The sequence below is a fragment of the Aedes albopictus genome, chromosome 1 (assembly GCF_035046485.1).
Source record: "Aedes albopictus strain Foshan chromosome 1, AalbF5, whole genome shotgun sequence".
Classification (NCBI taxonomy): Eukaryota; Metazoa; Arthropoda; class Insecta; order Diptera; family Culicidae; genus Aedes; species Aedes albopictus.
The window spans coordinates 310,803,416-310,820,399 of record NC_085136.1 but is presented as its reverse complement, the minus strand read 5'-3'; the positions used below and the strand labels follow the sequence as shown (position 1 = coordinate 310,820,399).

The window sequence follows — 16,984 nt, the reverse complement described above, 5'->3', positions numbered from 1 at the left end:
AAGCTATTCCATTTTCAATTTATACGCATAAAGGGTTATCCGAGCATCTCTGAGGGAATCCTGAACATTCTCGCAGAGATTCCATGGAAATCCTGATATAATTTGTAAAATTCAACATGGGACAGCTTATGATGAACATCTCACATGACATGGGACAGCTTATGCCGAAAAAATCCTGAAATTTGCTAGATTTATCGGCATTACAGTCCCACTATAGTTTTTCTTTGAAAATCAAAGTAAATTGAATGTTTATGAAACTTTTTGTTCATACTTCAATGATAAATACAAATTCTAACGCTATGCTGATGAATTCACTTTGTGTTTTTGTTACACTTGTCCGTAGAGAAGGAAACAATACTGAAACTTAAAACGCGTTTTTCTCAGTTTGCTGTTTTGGAACATGGGACAACTATGCTGCACTCGGCAGCGTATATGCCGCTGTTTACAATTGCCGAACAAAGGCGCAAACGCTGAACTCTGATTTCCATAGGAGAACTTTCAAAGGACCCCAAAATCAGCTGAATTTAAACATCTTCTGATGCCTATAAATAACAATGAGCAACTTTGTTAACCCTTATGTGGCCGGCAGGGTACCCGGGTACCCAGCACCCATTTGAAATACACGGTGTAGAAAAAAGCTAAAAGTTTGCCGGCCACATAACGGTTAATAAATAATAAAGATCAGTGCCCATCGCGATTGTTTTCAACTGACTGACATTTCAAATACTGACATGTTAGAAAGTGATCCTCTGTCGAAAGTTTCATTTATAAAATCGGCTCGTAAAATGAACTATTTCACCGATAATGGGCCATTTCTGACGATTGTCAAGGTATTTGACATTTCTTCTATGGATATGACAGATCCGTGTTAGCAGCTGTTGTTCAACCTTTGTAAACAAATGCTTATACTCGGACCTGTCGCATGAAAAGGCCTATGTTCAACATGACACCTTCTACCCAAAAGGGCCTTAAAATTTTAGAACAAATCCCGTTATTATTGAATAACACGATCAAGCATGGTATTGTAATCGCAACGGTACTTTTCCCCAACTCAAAAAACGAAAAAAAATTGAAAAAGTAAAGTAGTAAACGATTCATGTTTGACATTTAAGGTCGTCCGATATTTTTCACACAAGGGATTCTAAAATGTTCCTATCTCAAGTACACGGTAACAAATTCACTCAGATCATTTAAACTAGGGGTGAGACAAAAAAATAAAGCAATAAAAACATCGAATATTGAATATTCTTGGACTATCGTTTGTGGTTTATGGGTAGTACGGAGATCGCAAGAAATTTCTTGGCCTATCTCGATGCGTGAAAAATTCAGGCAAGGAATCGCTCAAGAAATAAGGAAGCGTCGCTTTATTCCGGATCTTAGTACGGAGCAAAACCGAAACGTCAAATCAAATGGGGCTTGCTGTGTTAAATTTCTTAACTATTCCGGTCACGAAAAATGATGCACTGAACGAAAACTACTTGAGTGATTCCGTTTGAAGTGCATATATCGCATTAATCCCTTCGGGACGACTTTTTTTCACCACTGTAGAACGCGTCAGCGAGGTGCAAATAACCCAACCGTCTTGAAAGGGTTAAACCAAGAATCTAGGTAGGACTAAAGACACTATATGCAAAGACACGAAATGTTCCAATTGGAATTCCAAATTTGCTGTCAATGTCATTCCAATCGAGTAGGAGACCTGTCAAACGCGCTTTAAAAGCATTGCTCGACAGCATCATCGTCATGACGCGACAATCATCATCAACAGCATAAACCATCAGATTTCGTGTCTTTAGCATACAGTTTCTTTAGGTAGGACTTTAGGAGCCTATTGAAGAAAGATTGATTTTAGTTTGTCATTTTTCCCTGATAAAATTATGAGAACATAATTAGTACTTTTTGCATATACAGTAGACGTTCGGTAACTGCAACATGTTTACGTTTCACTTAGCGAATGAAATTCGATAACTGCAACAACTGACAAGCGTCAAAGAACTGTCAGTTGTTGCAGAATGCAGCCAATGTGCATTCGGAAAACATCGTACTGACGTGCATGCGATAAACATCGCATCGCTGTTGACATATCGTTTTGAAGGATAGCGGTGCGATAACTGCAAATTTGTTGCACTTAGCGGACTTTCAGTTAAAAAGCATTGCAGTTAAAGCTTTTGTACCGAGCGAAAGTCTACTGTACTCCACTTAAAATGCAAATCTTTCAGGGAAAACGAAAAAAAGTTTAAAAATGCACTTACGCTTCGCCGAGTAGAAGTTTATGGCCGTGTATCTTGATGCAGTACGAGTGAGCACAGAATTATTCGCTATGCAAACGTCTATTTTCTTTGCATTGAAACGCCGAAGAATCACCCTTCAATGAGTTCCGATTCATCCAACGATCTTCGGCGCATGCTCCACCAAACTGTCAAAGCTCGTGCAAAATGAAAGCTTCACCATCTGTCATTTCTTTTCACGACATTCTTTCTTTCGCCTCCCACCCGTCAAACCAATAAACATATGATTTTGGCCACCACGCACGTTGTGTTCGAACATAGCGCCGTCGGCAAACATCAGTGCAAAAAAAAAATGCGTTTTCTAGTACATGTGGAAAGGGATGGAAAAGCAGTTGGAAACTGAAACGTTGTCTCTAGATGTATTGTATATCTGTGATGCACAGTCACGTGTGTCATGATCATATGCAAATGTTTGACATTTGTGGTGGAAGATAGGGAAGATAGCTGCACTTGTAATTACAGTGGAAGTTCGATAAGTGGGATATGTTTGTCAAGACGTCAAGAAACTTCCAATTGCTGCGGAATGCAAGAAAGTGCATGGCATGCCAAATAAAGTGTCTGCAACGATCGAACGTATCGTTTGTACTTAACCCTTCTACTAACAACACCCAAATTCTCATGACACCTATGCCTGAGAGGACGCAGAGGTCTGTACATACCTTTCTTAGGTGTCCCTTCCTTTTGCGTCCCTCAGCTGTCACAAAAACGTGGCCAGGGCAGCGTTCGACCGTTGGAGAATTGCGTTAATCTCGTCTTGGAGTCAGTGATTAGCCCAAGTCTTTGTGGTAACGGGGTCAATTCTCAAAACAGCGGTCTGTCTTTCTGGAACTATACCACCTACGAATTTGTGCGACTTGCTTATGATAATGCTATCGATAATAACAATCCTGACCGCCTTGGTCTGACAGAGAAGTTTCCAATTGAAATGATTGTCCCACCCTTGTCACATGTTGTTCTAGACTATCTAGACCCGCTGAATGATTCGCAGTCTCGCGTCGCTATGTAAATATCGTTTGCAAACTATTTTTATCCTCGAATCTATCGGCTCAAGTCGCCTCGGGGTGGTCGGATGAACAGAAGTTTTCTTCGGAAAATGCGCCACCCCCCGTAAGAGCGACAACCACTTGACCACTTCAGTGTCCAATGTTACGTCAACGAGCGTAAACAAATTGCCTCACTTGAGCATTGTGCGCGGAGTCAAAGTGCCTTAGGACGACCCCCGGACCCCAATGGACCACCCTTGACCGCGCGTGTTTGTGTGTGCAGCGGCGAGTTGTGAGGAGTTCAATCACCCCATGTCCCGAATCCCATATTTCGACCCTATCCCACGTGCAGGGTGGCCACACAAAATCAAAATTGAAATTCCCGCATTTTTCCCGACTTTTTCCCGCATGGATTTTGAATTTTCCCGACTTTTTTTTATATACCTGTGGAGCATGTAAAACATCCAAGAATCCAAACTTTTAAGTGGATCTGTAAAACTTACCGAAATATTTACGGTGTCATAGTGAGACTAAGACAGTTTTACAATATTTTAAAGACGTTAACCCTCTACTTCTAGAGGTTGTTCTAGAGCACCATCGATTTTTGACGAACTCGTGACAAACAGAATCTAAATGAATATGATGCAATAGTTTTTAGAAAATGATTACAATCACATTAGGTAAACCCAACTACCAACCACTTGTTTCAATAGTGGAACTATTGATAAACAATAAAAAAAACTATTGATTTACAACAAACATTTTTTTCGTTGATTTCGTAAAATTTGGCCAATTTGCAATAACTTTTTTTCGGAAACGCTTTCTTGGCATAGAAATAGTCGTTCAAAGTCGTGGGAAGTAAAGGGTTAAACGCATATCAAAACAGATTTGCATGTAACATATGCTTGAAATTTGCTTCTTATTCTGGATGTCTTATATCGTTAACCCATATTTAAACATATTTGTATCGTAATTCCTAAAAGATATTTTGTGAACTCCTTAAGAAATGCTTGATGAAGTTCCAATAAAAATCTAGTCAGCTAACTGAAACACTCTTAGGTGAATTCCTTCTAGGTGTTTTACGCTTTTCCTGGAATTCTGAAAGTGTGAAGGGTGGCATTTTTCATGTAGTTCTGTTATAATTCCTATAGGCACAATTATTGGAGTGTTTTCTGATGAAAGCCGAAGAATACCCTGACAAATTTCCTGGATAGAAGTTTATTGCAAAAATACATCTGTGAAATATTTTTCACATACTCATTTTACTATTTTTACTATTTTTCATCATACAAATCAGGAAATCTATTCAATACTTCAACATTCAATTTGTGTTTACAAATAATTATTAAGAAAATTAAAGCCCGTTATATTAACAGGTTCATATACAAATCACCCTAATAAAAATTATCCAAAATCCATTATAAAATATGTATAATTATTTCAATATATCTTATACATAAAAGGTTTTTACAAGGACTCGATGGCGATTTATGTCAAAACACTTGGAAAATTTCTAAGGAAACTGGGCTCTGAAGATACGTTTAGAAAAAAAAAAATGCAGAACTCAGATAAACTTCTGTTGGAGCTTTGCAAAAATGGAAAAGTTCTGTTTAGTGAGAATTGCTGATTTTCAAAAAAAAAAATATGAGTTTTACTATTAGAGCACTAGCGATGAATTGCTCAAAAATTTTGAAAATATCTGGCGAAAATCAGCTAGAAATTATTTATTATATTCATATTCATAAACAGTTTCTAGTCGAATTTCAGCTTAATTTCTAATCGCATTTTTGAAGAACTCACTTGGAACTCGTGGAAACTGATCGAAACTGATGCATAGAGTATAAATCTTTCCAAACAAAACAAATTTGTCCATTTTTTGTCGAATTTCTATAGAAACTTAAAACGAATCTAGTACAGCCGATTTTGAGTAGCATTCAGACCATAGGAATAACCCAGAATAACGCAAAAAAACATCAGATAGACCTACAAGAAATGGGCCTAAAATTCTTAATAGCCGTTAATAGCCATTAATACCAGGAAGTCCTACACTGTCAAATTAAGTTATGAATTCTCGATTATACTCGAACTGAATTTCTCGTCAAAAAGCGTTGTGAGATATTCAACGGAAACTCATTGAAAGAATTTCCTACGAAATTAATATGTTCTTCTAACCAGAAATCATCAAAATCATTCGCAAAAAAACAATAGGGGTATTAACTAAACAGATTATATAACTGCGTAAGCCGTGATTATCTGATTATTGAAATGTTGATATTGCGAATGAAATAATCCAAGATTGCCTTGGTGATTGCGACGTTTAAACAGTTTAATCGGTTTACGCTGTTTAGTGAATCCCCTGAATTATTTAATTTTTTGCGAATGATTTTGATGATTTCTGGTTAACTTTATTGATTAAGCAGGTATCAGTAGGTTTGCTTCAGAGGCACGTTTTCATAGATTTAGGAAATTTGTACCAAGCAAAAAAAATTCTGAAGGTATGTTGGGGAAGTATTTTTTGGGTATTTCTGATAGAATCATTTAAAATTTATCTACTAAAATTATTTTTGATTTAAAAAATTGTGATTTAAAATATGTTTGTGCCTGAATTGACTCGAGCATCCGCACAATAAAAACCTGTCATTCGGATAATCTTTTTCAAACCAGAAATCATTCGTAATTCAGAAACCAATGCTCATCTTCGTCATTTGGACTTAAGTCCTGGGAGAGGTTTGTGAAACTGTGTTAAAATCTAGGTTTGATGTTACATTCTGGAGGCGTTACTCATTATTTTAAAAATTCCCGATCATAAACAAAATTCCCGACTTATTCCCGCATATTTCCCGATGAATTTCAATTCCCGACTTTTTCCCGCATTTCCCGAATTTCCCGAGTCTGTGGCCACCCTGCACGTGATAAGCCGTAGGTATCCATCCAAGCAACCAGCTGTTTGTACCGAATCCGAATTTTCCACCCACCCCCTTCGGATTCGCATCCGCATGTGAAAACCGGCGTCGACGCCGTCAAAACAACAACCCCAACAACAACGCCTCCCCTAGCGCAGTAGGCGTCCGAACGAACGGAGTGAGTGCCACCCCACTAGAAAATGAACACTTGCTTGCGGCGAGCGTTCATCCACCGCCCACTGCGCTCAGCAGCAGCGTCGTCTTCGTCGCTGTCCTCGCAGCGGATCCTTCGGGAAAGCTCGTTGCCGTTGCTGGTGGCGGAAATTTTATCGATTAATCGCACCCTTCATCATTCAAGTTGCGCGCTGCACCGACACCGGTCGACGTCGTCGTCGTTTTCGCTGTCTATTGCCATTGTTGCATCGTTGTGTAATCATAGTAGCCTATGCTGCGGTAGAAATTTTCACAAATCCGTCGCGTCGCGTTTCGCTCCAGGTTTCGCTCGTCAACAGGTTGACCAAGGACTTCGTGCCGGAACGTTCGGAACCAGCAGTGTACGGGCCAGTTCTAGCTTGCTTGGAAAATCCCTACCCTCGCCTTCTTCCCCCTATTGCTTCCCGTTCCCGTTGTCCTCTTCCGCATCAACTCGACTGATAAGTACTTTTCATCGCGCAGGGATGATGGTCTGGGTGTCCGACTACGACTGTGACCCAAAGGTGAGCCAACTCTGGAGGGACTCGGGACGACCAGCAGGAATCGATCCGCCGTCCGTCGTACATTCATGTGTGACTAACCGAAAGGAGGCAGCCTGCTTGGATCGGTCAAAAGAGGAAGCCGTTCAAGTTCGCGGATAAGGTCGTCGTCCGTCGCCTTGGACACCGGTCAACAAGGTTGTCAACGAGAGTTCGACTTCAACAGGAAATGCCATCGAGATCAAAGGAACTCATGGCCGTCGTGACTGAGGTTGCGACCTGTGCGAATCTGTGTGTGTTTGGGGGTGGTCAGTGTCGGCGGCGCGTGGCTACTGTTATTGGTAGACAGGGGAGATCGGGGTAACACGCGTCTCCCCTAAGGAATGGCTCGATTTGGGTCATGAAAAGTTTATCCGACGTCAAAGGAATTCAAGTGTATTTGAAAGGTTCTGACTTTCTACGCCTACTTCAGAGACAATTCATATTGATCTGAGGGATATTCGTATGAGTAGTTTAACCCCAACGGCGCGTTTTAAACCGATTCCCCCAATATTGATTTTCCCTCTATCATTGGGAGTTCGTTGCAGCGCAGTAGGTACACGGAACCCAAAATTGAGTTCTTTTGACGCAACCCCATAGTTCGGCCCAATAAGCCAAATTTGAGTAAATCGATTAAACTCACACTAGGTAAATTGCCTTCACCTCCAGCAAAAACATTTACTTAAGAGTAGGTAAATTCAACCCAAGACCCCCCCCTCATTCAACCCAAATTTGAGTAAACCTGCATTTACCCAAAATTGGCTTATTGGGCTCAAGGATCCCCGTTGGGTAGATACATCTCTGTTTGTTTTTGACAACATCGGTGAGGAAAAGAGAGAAAACAACCTTATTTTGGGTAACTAGTTTATTCGATATACTCAGCTTTGAGTAAAATCGACCCAAAAATTAGGTAGTTTGATTTCTCCGTGTAGGTACATATTTGGCATCAGGTGGTAGTGAGTGGGTGGTGATGGAAAATTTCTCACCTACTAGGTGGGTGGGATGGGTGGCATAATTGAAACGTCAACATTGAGTGCCCTTGGCCAAGGACGGCAAACGTATGCGTGATTGGCTGCGTGTACAGGGAACGCGACGGGCGATGGCGACGGAAATCATCATGAAATGAGATTTCTAAAAATATAATTCGCCCTTTTGAACGATATTTACCCGTTCTGAAGGCGGCTGCCGCCGCCGGGTGTAATAAAAGTGACGATCGTACGTGGAACTTATGGCAGTTCAAATTGCGCTGGTCATGATAAAATGAGGCCGTTTTGTCTAATTGTAACCCGCCGCCGGGACGAATGGGACGGAGCACGCACATTCAACACGTAGCGATGCGGGATGCGGTGGGCCATGTTTGTAAACAACCTCAACAACAACTTTTGCAATAATGGCGAGACTCGGAAGGAAAGCCAAGCAAGCAGGCGGGGAGAAATTAGCTCGTCGTCATCATCGACCAGAAAAAGGTGATAATCTCTAGCACCCAGTTGATAAACAACTTTAGCAAAGCAAGCGCTTTTTGTTATGATAGAGGGGCAAACTATCTTTAGGAAGATTTATCTCACGCTGCTAGGAATCTTTGGGGCTGTCCATAAACCACGTGGTCATTTTTTTTGGGACTTTTCAACCCCCCCGCGTGGTCATTAGTCCATACTTTTTTTTTATATGTCCATACAAAATGGTCATTGGTCGAACCCACCACCACCCCCCCCCCCTAATGACCACGTGGTTTATGGACAGCCCCTTTTTAGCAAAGAAAAGCAGACGTCTCACTCTACTCACTTCCCAACGTTCCCATTTTTAATGGTTAGTTTAAATACTCGATAGTTCAAATCTGTTTTCATGGCGATGATTTGAATCGCAATTTGTTCAGGAGTTTCTACTAAGATTCCAAAAGCTTGAATCCGACTGCGAAGGAATTTCCGGATAGAACTATCGGTACGACTAGTGGAGGAAACCCAGAAGGAACTCCTAGGCAAGTTCTTACAAAACTGCTGGAAGAATTCCTCAAGAAGTGGTTGAAGGAATTTCTCAAAGACGTCTCGTAAGGATTTTATACGAAACTCATGCAAGAATTCAATGCGGAACTCCTGGAGTAATTTCTCATGGATTTCCATGAAATACAACATCTGAGGAGCATCTGAGAGAACTTCGGAATTAACTTCCGGAGGAACTCCAGAAGAATCAGAAGGAATCTTAGGAAGGTCCTCAAGTCCAGAAAGGAGTTCCAGAAGAATTCCATAGAAGAGTTTCTGAAGCAATCTAGGGAAGTACTCCAGATAGAACTCTTGAAGGAAGTTTAGAAAAAATCTTGCAAGAATCCCTGGAAAATTCTTGAAGAAATTCCAAAACAAACATATAAAGACGTAGAGACTTCCAGGAAGGCATCCCAAAGAGAATCGCAAGAAGAACTCCAGAAGGAGCTTCTGCATCCTGAAGATTTTCAGAAGGAACTTCTACAGGAAACACTGGATGAACTTCTGAACAAATCATAGAAAGAATTCCGGAAATATTTGCTTGTTAAATCTCATGAATCCCAGAAAAATCCCAGAAAAAAAATCTGGATCTTACACGCAGAAAAAAGCATGGTAAAATCAAAAATTCTTCTTCTCTAGGAAAATCCACTTACCGCGTGGCACTTTCAATGCCAACATCATGTAGATAACGTACGCTCCCGAAATCAATGGGATTTCGTGGGAACTTTTGGCGAAACTTGCCTTTTTTGCAAGAGGAAATCATGTTTGGTGATACAGCTGGAACCTGAGAGTTTTGTTTATGTTCTCGACGGCGAAACGGGGGGCTCTTCAATGGGTATTGTAGAAACCAATATGTAATTGAGTTTGTTTTAAAAATTAATATTGTAGTTTTAAATATTTTATCAGTTTACCGAATAAACATGAATATTTTTGTTTCAAACGAACGAAATTTGTCTCCGTGTATGAAAGAAAATCTTTGATGAAATTTTTGGAGGAATCCTGAAAGGATTTTTTGCAGGGAAATCATGCAAGAAACCCAAAAAACTCATGAAAAAATCCCAGAGAAACTCCAGGAAGAATCACATGGAGAAATCTCAGGAGGAGTAATGTACCAAAGGAGAAATCCTAGTGGTATGTCAGAAGAAACTCCTAGGGGAATCTCAGAAAGAACTCCTGGAGGAGTCTAAGCAGGCACTCCTAGAGGAATGAATTTCTCAAGGAGTTCTTCCTTTTGAGGATTCCTTCTTGTGAGATTCTGAGGATTCCTCTAGGCTTTCCTACAAGGAGTTTCTTCTGAATTTTTTACCCGATACCTCCAGGATTTAAGTGTAGAATTACCATAAGTTAAAGTACAAAAAAGACATCTAGGATTTTCTTCTCAAATGAACTAAAAGTTTTTTCTTTCTTCCGAGTTCTTCTCATAGTTCCTTCTGGGAATCCTCCAAGACCTTTCTTTCTGAATTTCTTCCGAAGTTCTTTTCTAGATTGCTTCAGAAACTCATTCCGATATTTTGTCAAAAATTCCATCCAATACTTCTTCAGAATTTTTTCATTTTATTCAAGAACTTCTTTCCGAGGTTTCTGCAGTAATACTAAAAATCTAAACGAATTATTCCAAAACTCCTCCACGAATTCCAACCGTGATTCCCCCTAAAGTTTTTTTTCTGGGATTTCTCCAGCAATCCGTTATGGGATTCATCTAGGAAACCCCTCCTGGATTTCTCCTAGAACTTCTTTGGCAATTCCTCCAGAAACCATTTGCGGGATTCCTTCAGGAATTCCTTACAGAACTCCTTCAGAAGTTTCAGAGTCTGTTAAAAAATTCCTTCGGAAGTTTTCCATGGAATAAGGTACCCCGGGGCAAGTGGGACCTAAAAAAATGCTAGTTTGGTTTTGTCAAGCCAAAAAATTCTAAACATAAATAATTTTATAATTCCAATAGTTCTAAAAGACATTGTTGGCATATTTCTTCTTATTAACGGGCATTAAAACTGTTTCAAAATTTTTAAATTCTGTATATTATGCATATAATGAAAAGTGGAGCAAATCTTCATTTACACCGTATCACGGGGCAAGTGGGACCTATTCGGATTTTTTGTACAAATGGCTAAATATGATTGTTGCATATTTGTAAGGTAGCATAAATTTTAAATATCTTATGTGAATAACTATGTTTAGCGACTTATGTTGGAAAAGTTGTGTGGTATCGTGCATAAATTACGTAACACATATTATAACTAATCACTGAGGAAAAAAGTAATTTAACTCTAGCAGTTCGTGCAAAACAAATTGATTTTATTTATACAAAAAGCACCCTAAGGTTTAATGCCGAAAGATTTCCAAACATCATTTTCATATTACGTAGTTGATGAATCTCGCCAAAAGATTTTTTCAAGATTTACAGATGTTATGTTTTCCTTTACATAATTTTACGATCACTAAATAAAGATTTTTAAATCGAATGAACTTTGAATAAGTCGTTTTTGAATTTTTTTCATACTTTATTGCCGGTTCCTCAACATTCAGAAAAACTCATTATGCAGCGAAAAACTAAAAAATAATAGAATTTGCTTGAACGAAAATATGAAAAATTGATGGTTTTGAAAAAACAATATGTTCTACCAAGACTCAACCATTTTAAACAATAGCTTCATCATCAGAATAGAAGTAATTAAGTATAATTCAACAATTGATTACTTAAGGCGCCGATTTTTACTTTACTTTTGTGTGAATTTCGACTTAGGCTGAAGAAAGCGAGATCAAACTATGGAATTGTGTTTGTTTCTCATAGGTCCCACTTGCCCCAGATGCTGAAATGTACTGGGGCAAGTGAGAGCAGTTAACTAAAGGTAATAAATTAAAATAAAGTACAGCTTTTTCGCTTAAATTAATTTGCAAGCACTCCAAATATTATCCTGAAACTGAAAAAGTTTGACTTTATTTGTTATTCTATTTTTAAACGACGAATGTAGTAGAGTACATAAATCTCACTTAGTGAATTGAAAATTACATATGAACAACAATAACATCTATGACCTCTTTATGGTGAGAACAATAACAATGTTTGAATTCAAAGTATCCGTTGGTGTGATACCTATGTTTTCTATGAAGAATGTTTACCTTAAAACTAAAAAATTAAAAAAATAATGGCTGTAGGTCTCACTTGCCCCGGATTCTCACTTGCCCCGGGGTACCTTAACTCCTGGAATTCTTTATGGAACTCTTCTAGAAGTGTTTTTTTTTTTAATAATCCTACAGGACTTCTTTAAGGTACGCCTCTAACAATTTCTTATGTTTTGTAGGGAAATTCTCCAAAAGTTACTTCTTGGTTTTGAAGGTCCTCTCGGAACACTTCTTGGAACAATTTCTGATAGAATTCATGAACATGTTCAAAAAAAAATTAAGTGCAGTTTCTAGTGAGATTTCTTGTACGATTTTGGAATGAATTTTTAGAAAACTGTCATGAAAACTAGCGATTCATGTAGGACTGAAAATCAAAATAAAATTTTCAGGAATTATTAAAAATACTGTTCTAAAATTCTTCTAGAGAACTTTCAAAACAATGAAAGTTTCAATTTTTAAGTACTTCAAAAAAGATGGAATATCTGAACACTTTCCCAACGAAGGTTCTTTTTTTATTCTTAATCACTTAACCTAATTTACAGCTCTGTTGTCCACTAGGGCACTACGTGAGCGATTACAATTGACAGCTATACCTACAGTATTGTACAGAGCCTAGATGTATTCTATTATACTTTATCGAACTGGTTGCCTTTCTGCTGCTTTCACTTTTCTACTCTACATGGTAGAATGATGAGCACAAGGATGATAGGTGGCCGTTGTTCCTTTCCAGTCCGATTGGGGGGTCCATTATGAGCTTTGAGATTATGAGTAGCAATTCGCCGATGTCCAGGTATCCGGGTCTGTTTGAACCATGGGGCTCAGAAGAGGGTCAGTGTCAGCCGCTCTCGGTGAAGAGCAGCTGACGAAAAATTGCAAGTGCCGGGGCTGGGAATCAAACCCATGACCATCCGCATATGAAGCGGACGTGTGACCAACTACGCCACGGGCCCCGCCAACGAAGGTTCTAACAGAGAATCTTTTAAAGACTCACTTGAGATTTCTTTTAGGAGTTCGTCTGAAAATTCTCCTATTAGTTCTTAGATTTATTTAAATTTATAAAGGTTTGATTTAAAAACTGAAATGGTTTTTTTTTTCTACCACTATTTCTTTGAAATTTCTTCCGTGTATTACTTCATGAGTTTCACTAAGAATTTACAAAATAGTTCATCCAAAAATTTGCCTAGCAATGTTTTGCGAAAATTTTACCTGGAATTCCTACGACGTATTTTTCCAGGAATTGAATTCGAAAACATTTTCAGGAATTATTGCTGAAAAACTCTTGAGATGTTTTTTCAGTTTTTTTTGTCAATTCTTTTAAAAACATGTTAGTTTTCAAATGTTTCTTTAAGAATGCTTTGAATATTTCTTTTGAAATTTTTTCCTAAAATGCTTTTCCTACTTCAAAATTTCCAGATAACTGCAGTAATTTTTTTCATTTGTCCGATAATTTCTACAAATTTTCCTTCAAGTGTTCCTCCAAGGATTCCTTCACATTTTTTAAAAATGTCTTCCGAAATTTCCACGAGAGGTCTAACATATAATCCTCCTGAAAGTTCACCGAATATTTGCCCATGATAGCCACCAAAAAGTGTCCGAGGATTCAGCCCAGGATTTCTACAGAAATGTCTTCGACGATTTCCTAAAAATTCTTCCATAAATCAGAGTCCAGAAATTCGTCCATAAATTATTCCAAATTCTCCAGGATTGTGTTGGTTCTTCATAGCTTTTTCGAGAAGTTTATCCAAGGATTTTCCCAGAAGTACCCGCGAAGACAAAACTTTAAACATTTCTCCGAGGATTTATCCGGCGATTTTTCAAAAAATACCGGCAAAACTTCTTCTCAAGGACTCCTCCATACAATCTCTCGGGAAATTTTCTAAACATTTTCAACAAACACCTGCTAGGATACCTCTAAAAAATTTTACGAAGATTTCTTCAAAACTTAGTGAAACTTTCTTTAGGAATTAATCCAAAAAACGCTTTATAAGTTTCCCCGAGAAATTCTCATGAAATTCATTGGAAAAGTTTTTCTGACAGGTTCGCGAGAATTCCGCGATAAATTGCTCCTTCAGAAGGTCTTCCGATGATTTCCCCAGAAACTCCGCCAAGGATTCCTCTTCACATTTTCCTCCAGAAATTTCTTTAAAAAAATCTTTGAAACATTCTCTATAAGCTTATCCTCTGAGGATTTTCCAAATATTGGTCAGAAGAGTCGTCCTAAAATTTCTTAATTTTCCCCGGCGACACAAATTGAAATGTTTGTGATCGTTTCTCCAGAAATTCTTTCAAGGATTCTACCAGAGTATAATTCTAATACTTTTTCGAATTTCTAAGAAAAAAATTAGCTTAGCTTTGCTTAAAATATGTTTTAAAAGTTCCTCCGATCCTTATCTAAGAGTTTCGCAGAGAATTGTTCCAGATATTTCTCCAGAAATTCCTCCAATAAGTCTCTTGCAAACTTCCCAGGGGTAAGACACTGAATGAACGAGAGCAATGAATGGCATTCTTTCCTAGACATAAACTTTTTTTTGCAGAAATGTTGAATAGCATTCTTGGGGAATTTCTCCAATATATGTTTACTCTTTTAAAGAACACGGCCAGTTATAAATTTTGGAATCCTACTAAAGATTACTGCACAAACTCTTCCACAGAATTCTCGAGAAACTGCTTAAGGTTCCTCCATGGATAGTTTCAAAAATATCTCTAGAGATTATCCAACATTTCTTACAGAAATTCTTCCAAAGGGTACTGGCAAGAATTCCTGCAACGATGTCTTCAATCTGTTCTCCACGGCCTTCATTTTGAATTCTTCCATGAATTCTTTCGGGAGTTGGTTCTAGAATTCTCCCAAGAATACCTCCAAAGGTTTTCTTTAAATGTTTCCAATGATTCATTCAGAAAGATTTTTTCTAAATAAAGCTCCATAAATTCCTGGAGGTGTTATTGGAATAATTCCTGAGATGCACAGCAGATGTTCAATGTATTTCCGCAAAAAAAAAAAGATCATGGATACGTTTTGAAAACCTTCCTTACTTAGGAGTCCTTACCTCCAGGATGTCTTCCAGATATTCCTCTAAGAATTTTTACAACAATTACTTTAGAAAAGTCTTCACCAATTTCTGCAAGAATTGTTCCAAGGATTTGACTAACAATTTCTTCAGAAAAACTTCCACAAAGTTTGCATAGAAATTATGCAGGAATTCCTATCAGGATACACTTAAAAAAAAAAACAGATTTATCTAGGAAATGTTACAAAAGCTTCTCTAGGAATCAATCATAAGAAATGCTCAAATGCTCAAATGCTCTAAGGAATGTTCCAGGAAATGTTCCAAGGTTTTCGGAAATCTCTCAAAAGGTTCACTCAGACTGCTTTTCCAAAGTTCGAAGCCAAAACGAAATCCCTGGAGGCATCCTCGGGAAAGTCCTTGAAAGAATTTCTGAACATATCCTTGGAAAAAATCGTAGAGGAATTCCGGGAAGATTTTAAGGAGAAATCATTGAAAAAATCCCAGAGAAAGCATTTGAGTTCTATAGAGGGATTCCTACATTAATCTTAGGGGAAATTCCTGTATAAATTTCTATAAAAATCTTCGGAAGATACATTGTGCATTGATCCTTGGATAAATTTCTGAGGGAATTCATGAAGCAATTATTGAAGAATCCTTGGAAGAACACGCAGAGAAATTTATAGACAGTAGCTCGGAGGAACCCTTGACGAATCTTGTGGAGAATTCCTAGGGGAAATCTCTGGAGGAATCCTTAAAAAAAATCAAGAAAAATACTTCGGCAAAATTTTGGACAGATCCTTGAGGGAACTCCTGGAGCATTACACGGACTTTGGCGGTTTTAGGAATACGTTGAAATAATTCCTAGGGGAATATTTGTAAAAAAAAATTTTGAAAATTTAAAAAATAAACAAAACTACTCTGCACTAGGTTTTTTTATTTTTATTTTATTTTTTTTGTAATATTTTTTCTTTTTTTTTAGAATCATTTCAATACGACAAAAAAGAAAGTGTTTACGTAGCCGAGGAAAAAGTGTGATCACATTAATTATTGCCCTAGAAATATTACCAAGAATTACTCGAGGATTTCTTGTAAGGATTCCTCCAGTAATTTATCGACAAATTCCTGCAAGAAAGGATGTTTCCTAAAATTCCTTCATGAAATTCTGAAATTGATGATTTTTTCTGCAGGGTTCCTCCAGGAACTATTGCAAGAATTTCTTCGGAAATTCTTACAAGAACTCCTTAGAATTGCTTTAGAAAATTTCTCCAAAGATAGCTCCCACAAGTTCCCCAAGAATTCGAGCAATGATTTCGATAACTTTTCGAAAAGTTCCTTCAGTAGTTTCCAAATTTGGCATAAATGTGTGGAGCTAGTAGGGGAATTAAAATTCAAGATGGCGGCTTAGGTTCCAAGATTGTGGCCAAATCTCCAGAATGTATGCTATTTAACGACAATGCTACTTCAGATACTATATAATATGGGTATCTATCGATCGGGCTTCATGAGTAGAATTCAAAAATGGATATCCGACGCCAATTTGAAATCCAAGATGGCCGACCATATCCAAGATGGCTGCCACGGAATGGTAGTTTGAGCTATAATACCATGCAATATGGTTATCTGCCGATCGGGCATGATGAGTAGAAGTCAATTATCGTCCAATTGATGCCATTTTGAAATCCAAGATTGAGGACCATATCCAAGATGGGTATCTATCGATCGGACTTGATGAGTAAATGGTTAAAGGGTGAGGGTCAGGGTAGCGGGTAGTGTAAACGGTGGTGCAAACGTTAGGGAGTAGGGTAGACGATAGGGAAGATGTTGAGTAGGTATGTTGAGTAGGGTTGAGGGTCGAGAAAGAGTTAGGGTAGAGAGTAGGGTAGACGGTACGATTAAGCAAAATATAGAGAGTATGGTGCAGGGTTAGAGTAGAGGTTACGATAAACGATAAGGCAGTGGTTGTGGTAGAGGA

General features: G+C 38.3%; 1 protein-coding gene across 4 annotated transcripts in view; it reads left to right on the top strand.

Annotated features, from left to right (window-relative positions):
• The window catches only part of LOC109423532 (pyruvate kinase), a 47,178-nt gene that overhangs the window by 19,704 nt on the left and 10,490 nt on the right, over positions 1–16,984 (top strand). Inside the window, exons 1-2 of one of the 4 annotated variants that reach the window (XM_019698515.3) lie at positions 6,614–6,728; positions 6,850–6,890. The exons of 2 other annotated variants lie outside the window; for them this stretch is intronic. In XM_019698515.3, coding sequence (XP_019554060.1) covers positions 6,852–6,890 — 39 coding nt within the window. In that variant the 5' untranslated portion in view covers positions 6,614–6,728; positions 6,850–6,851. Of the gene's footprint in view, positions 1–6,513; positions 6,891–16,984 lie in introns of those variants that run through there. One more of the 4 variants, XM_019698514.3, reaches the window with a different exon arrangement.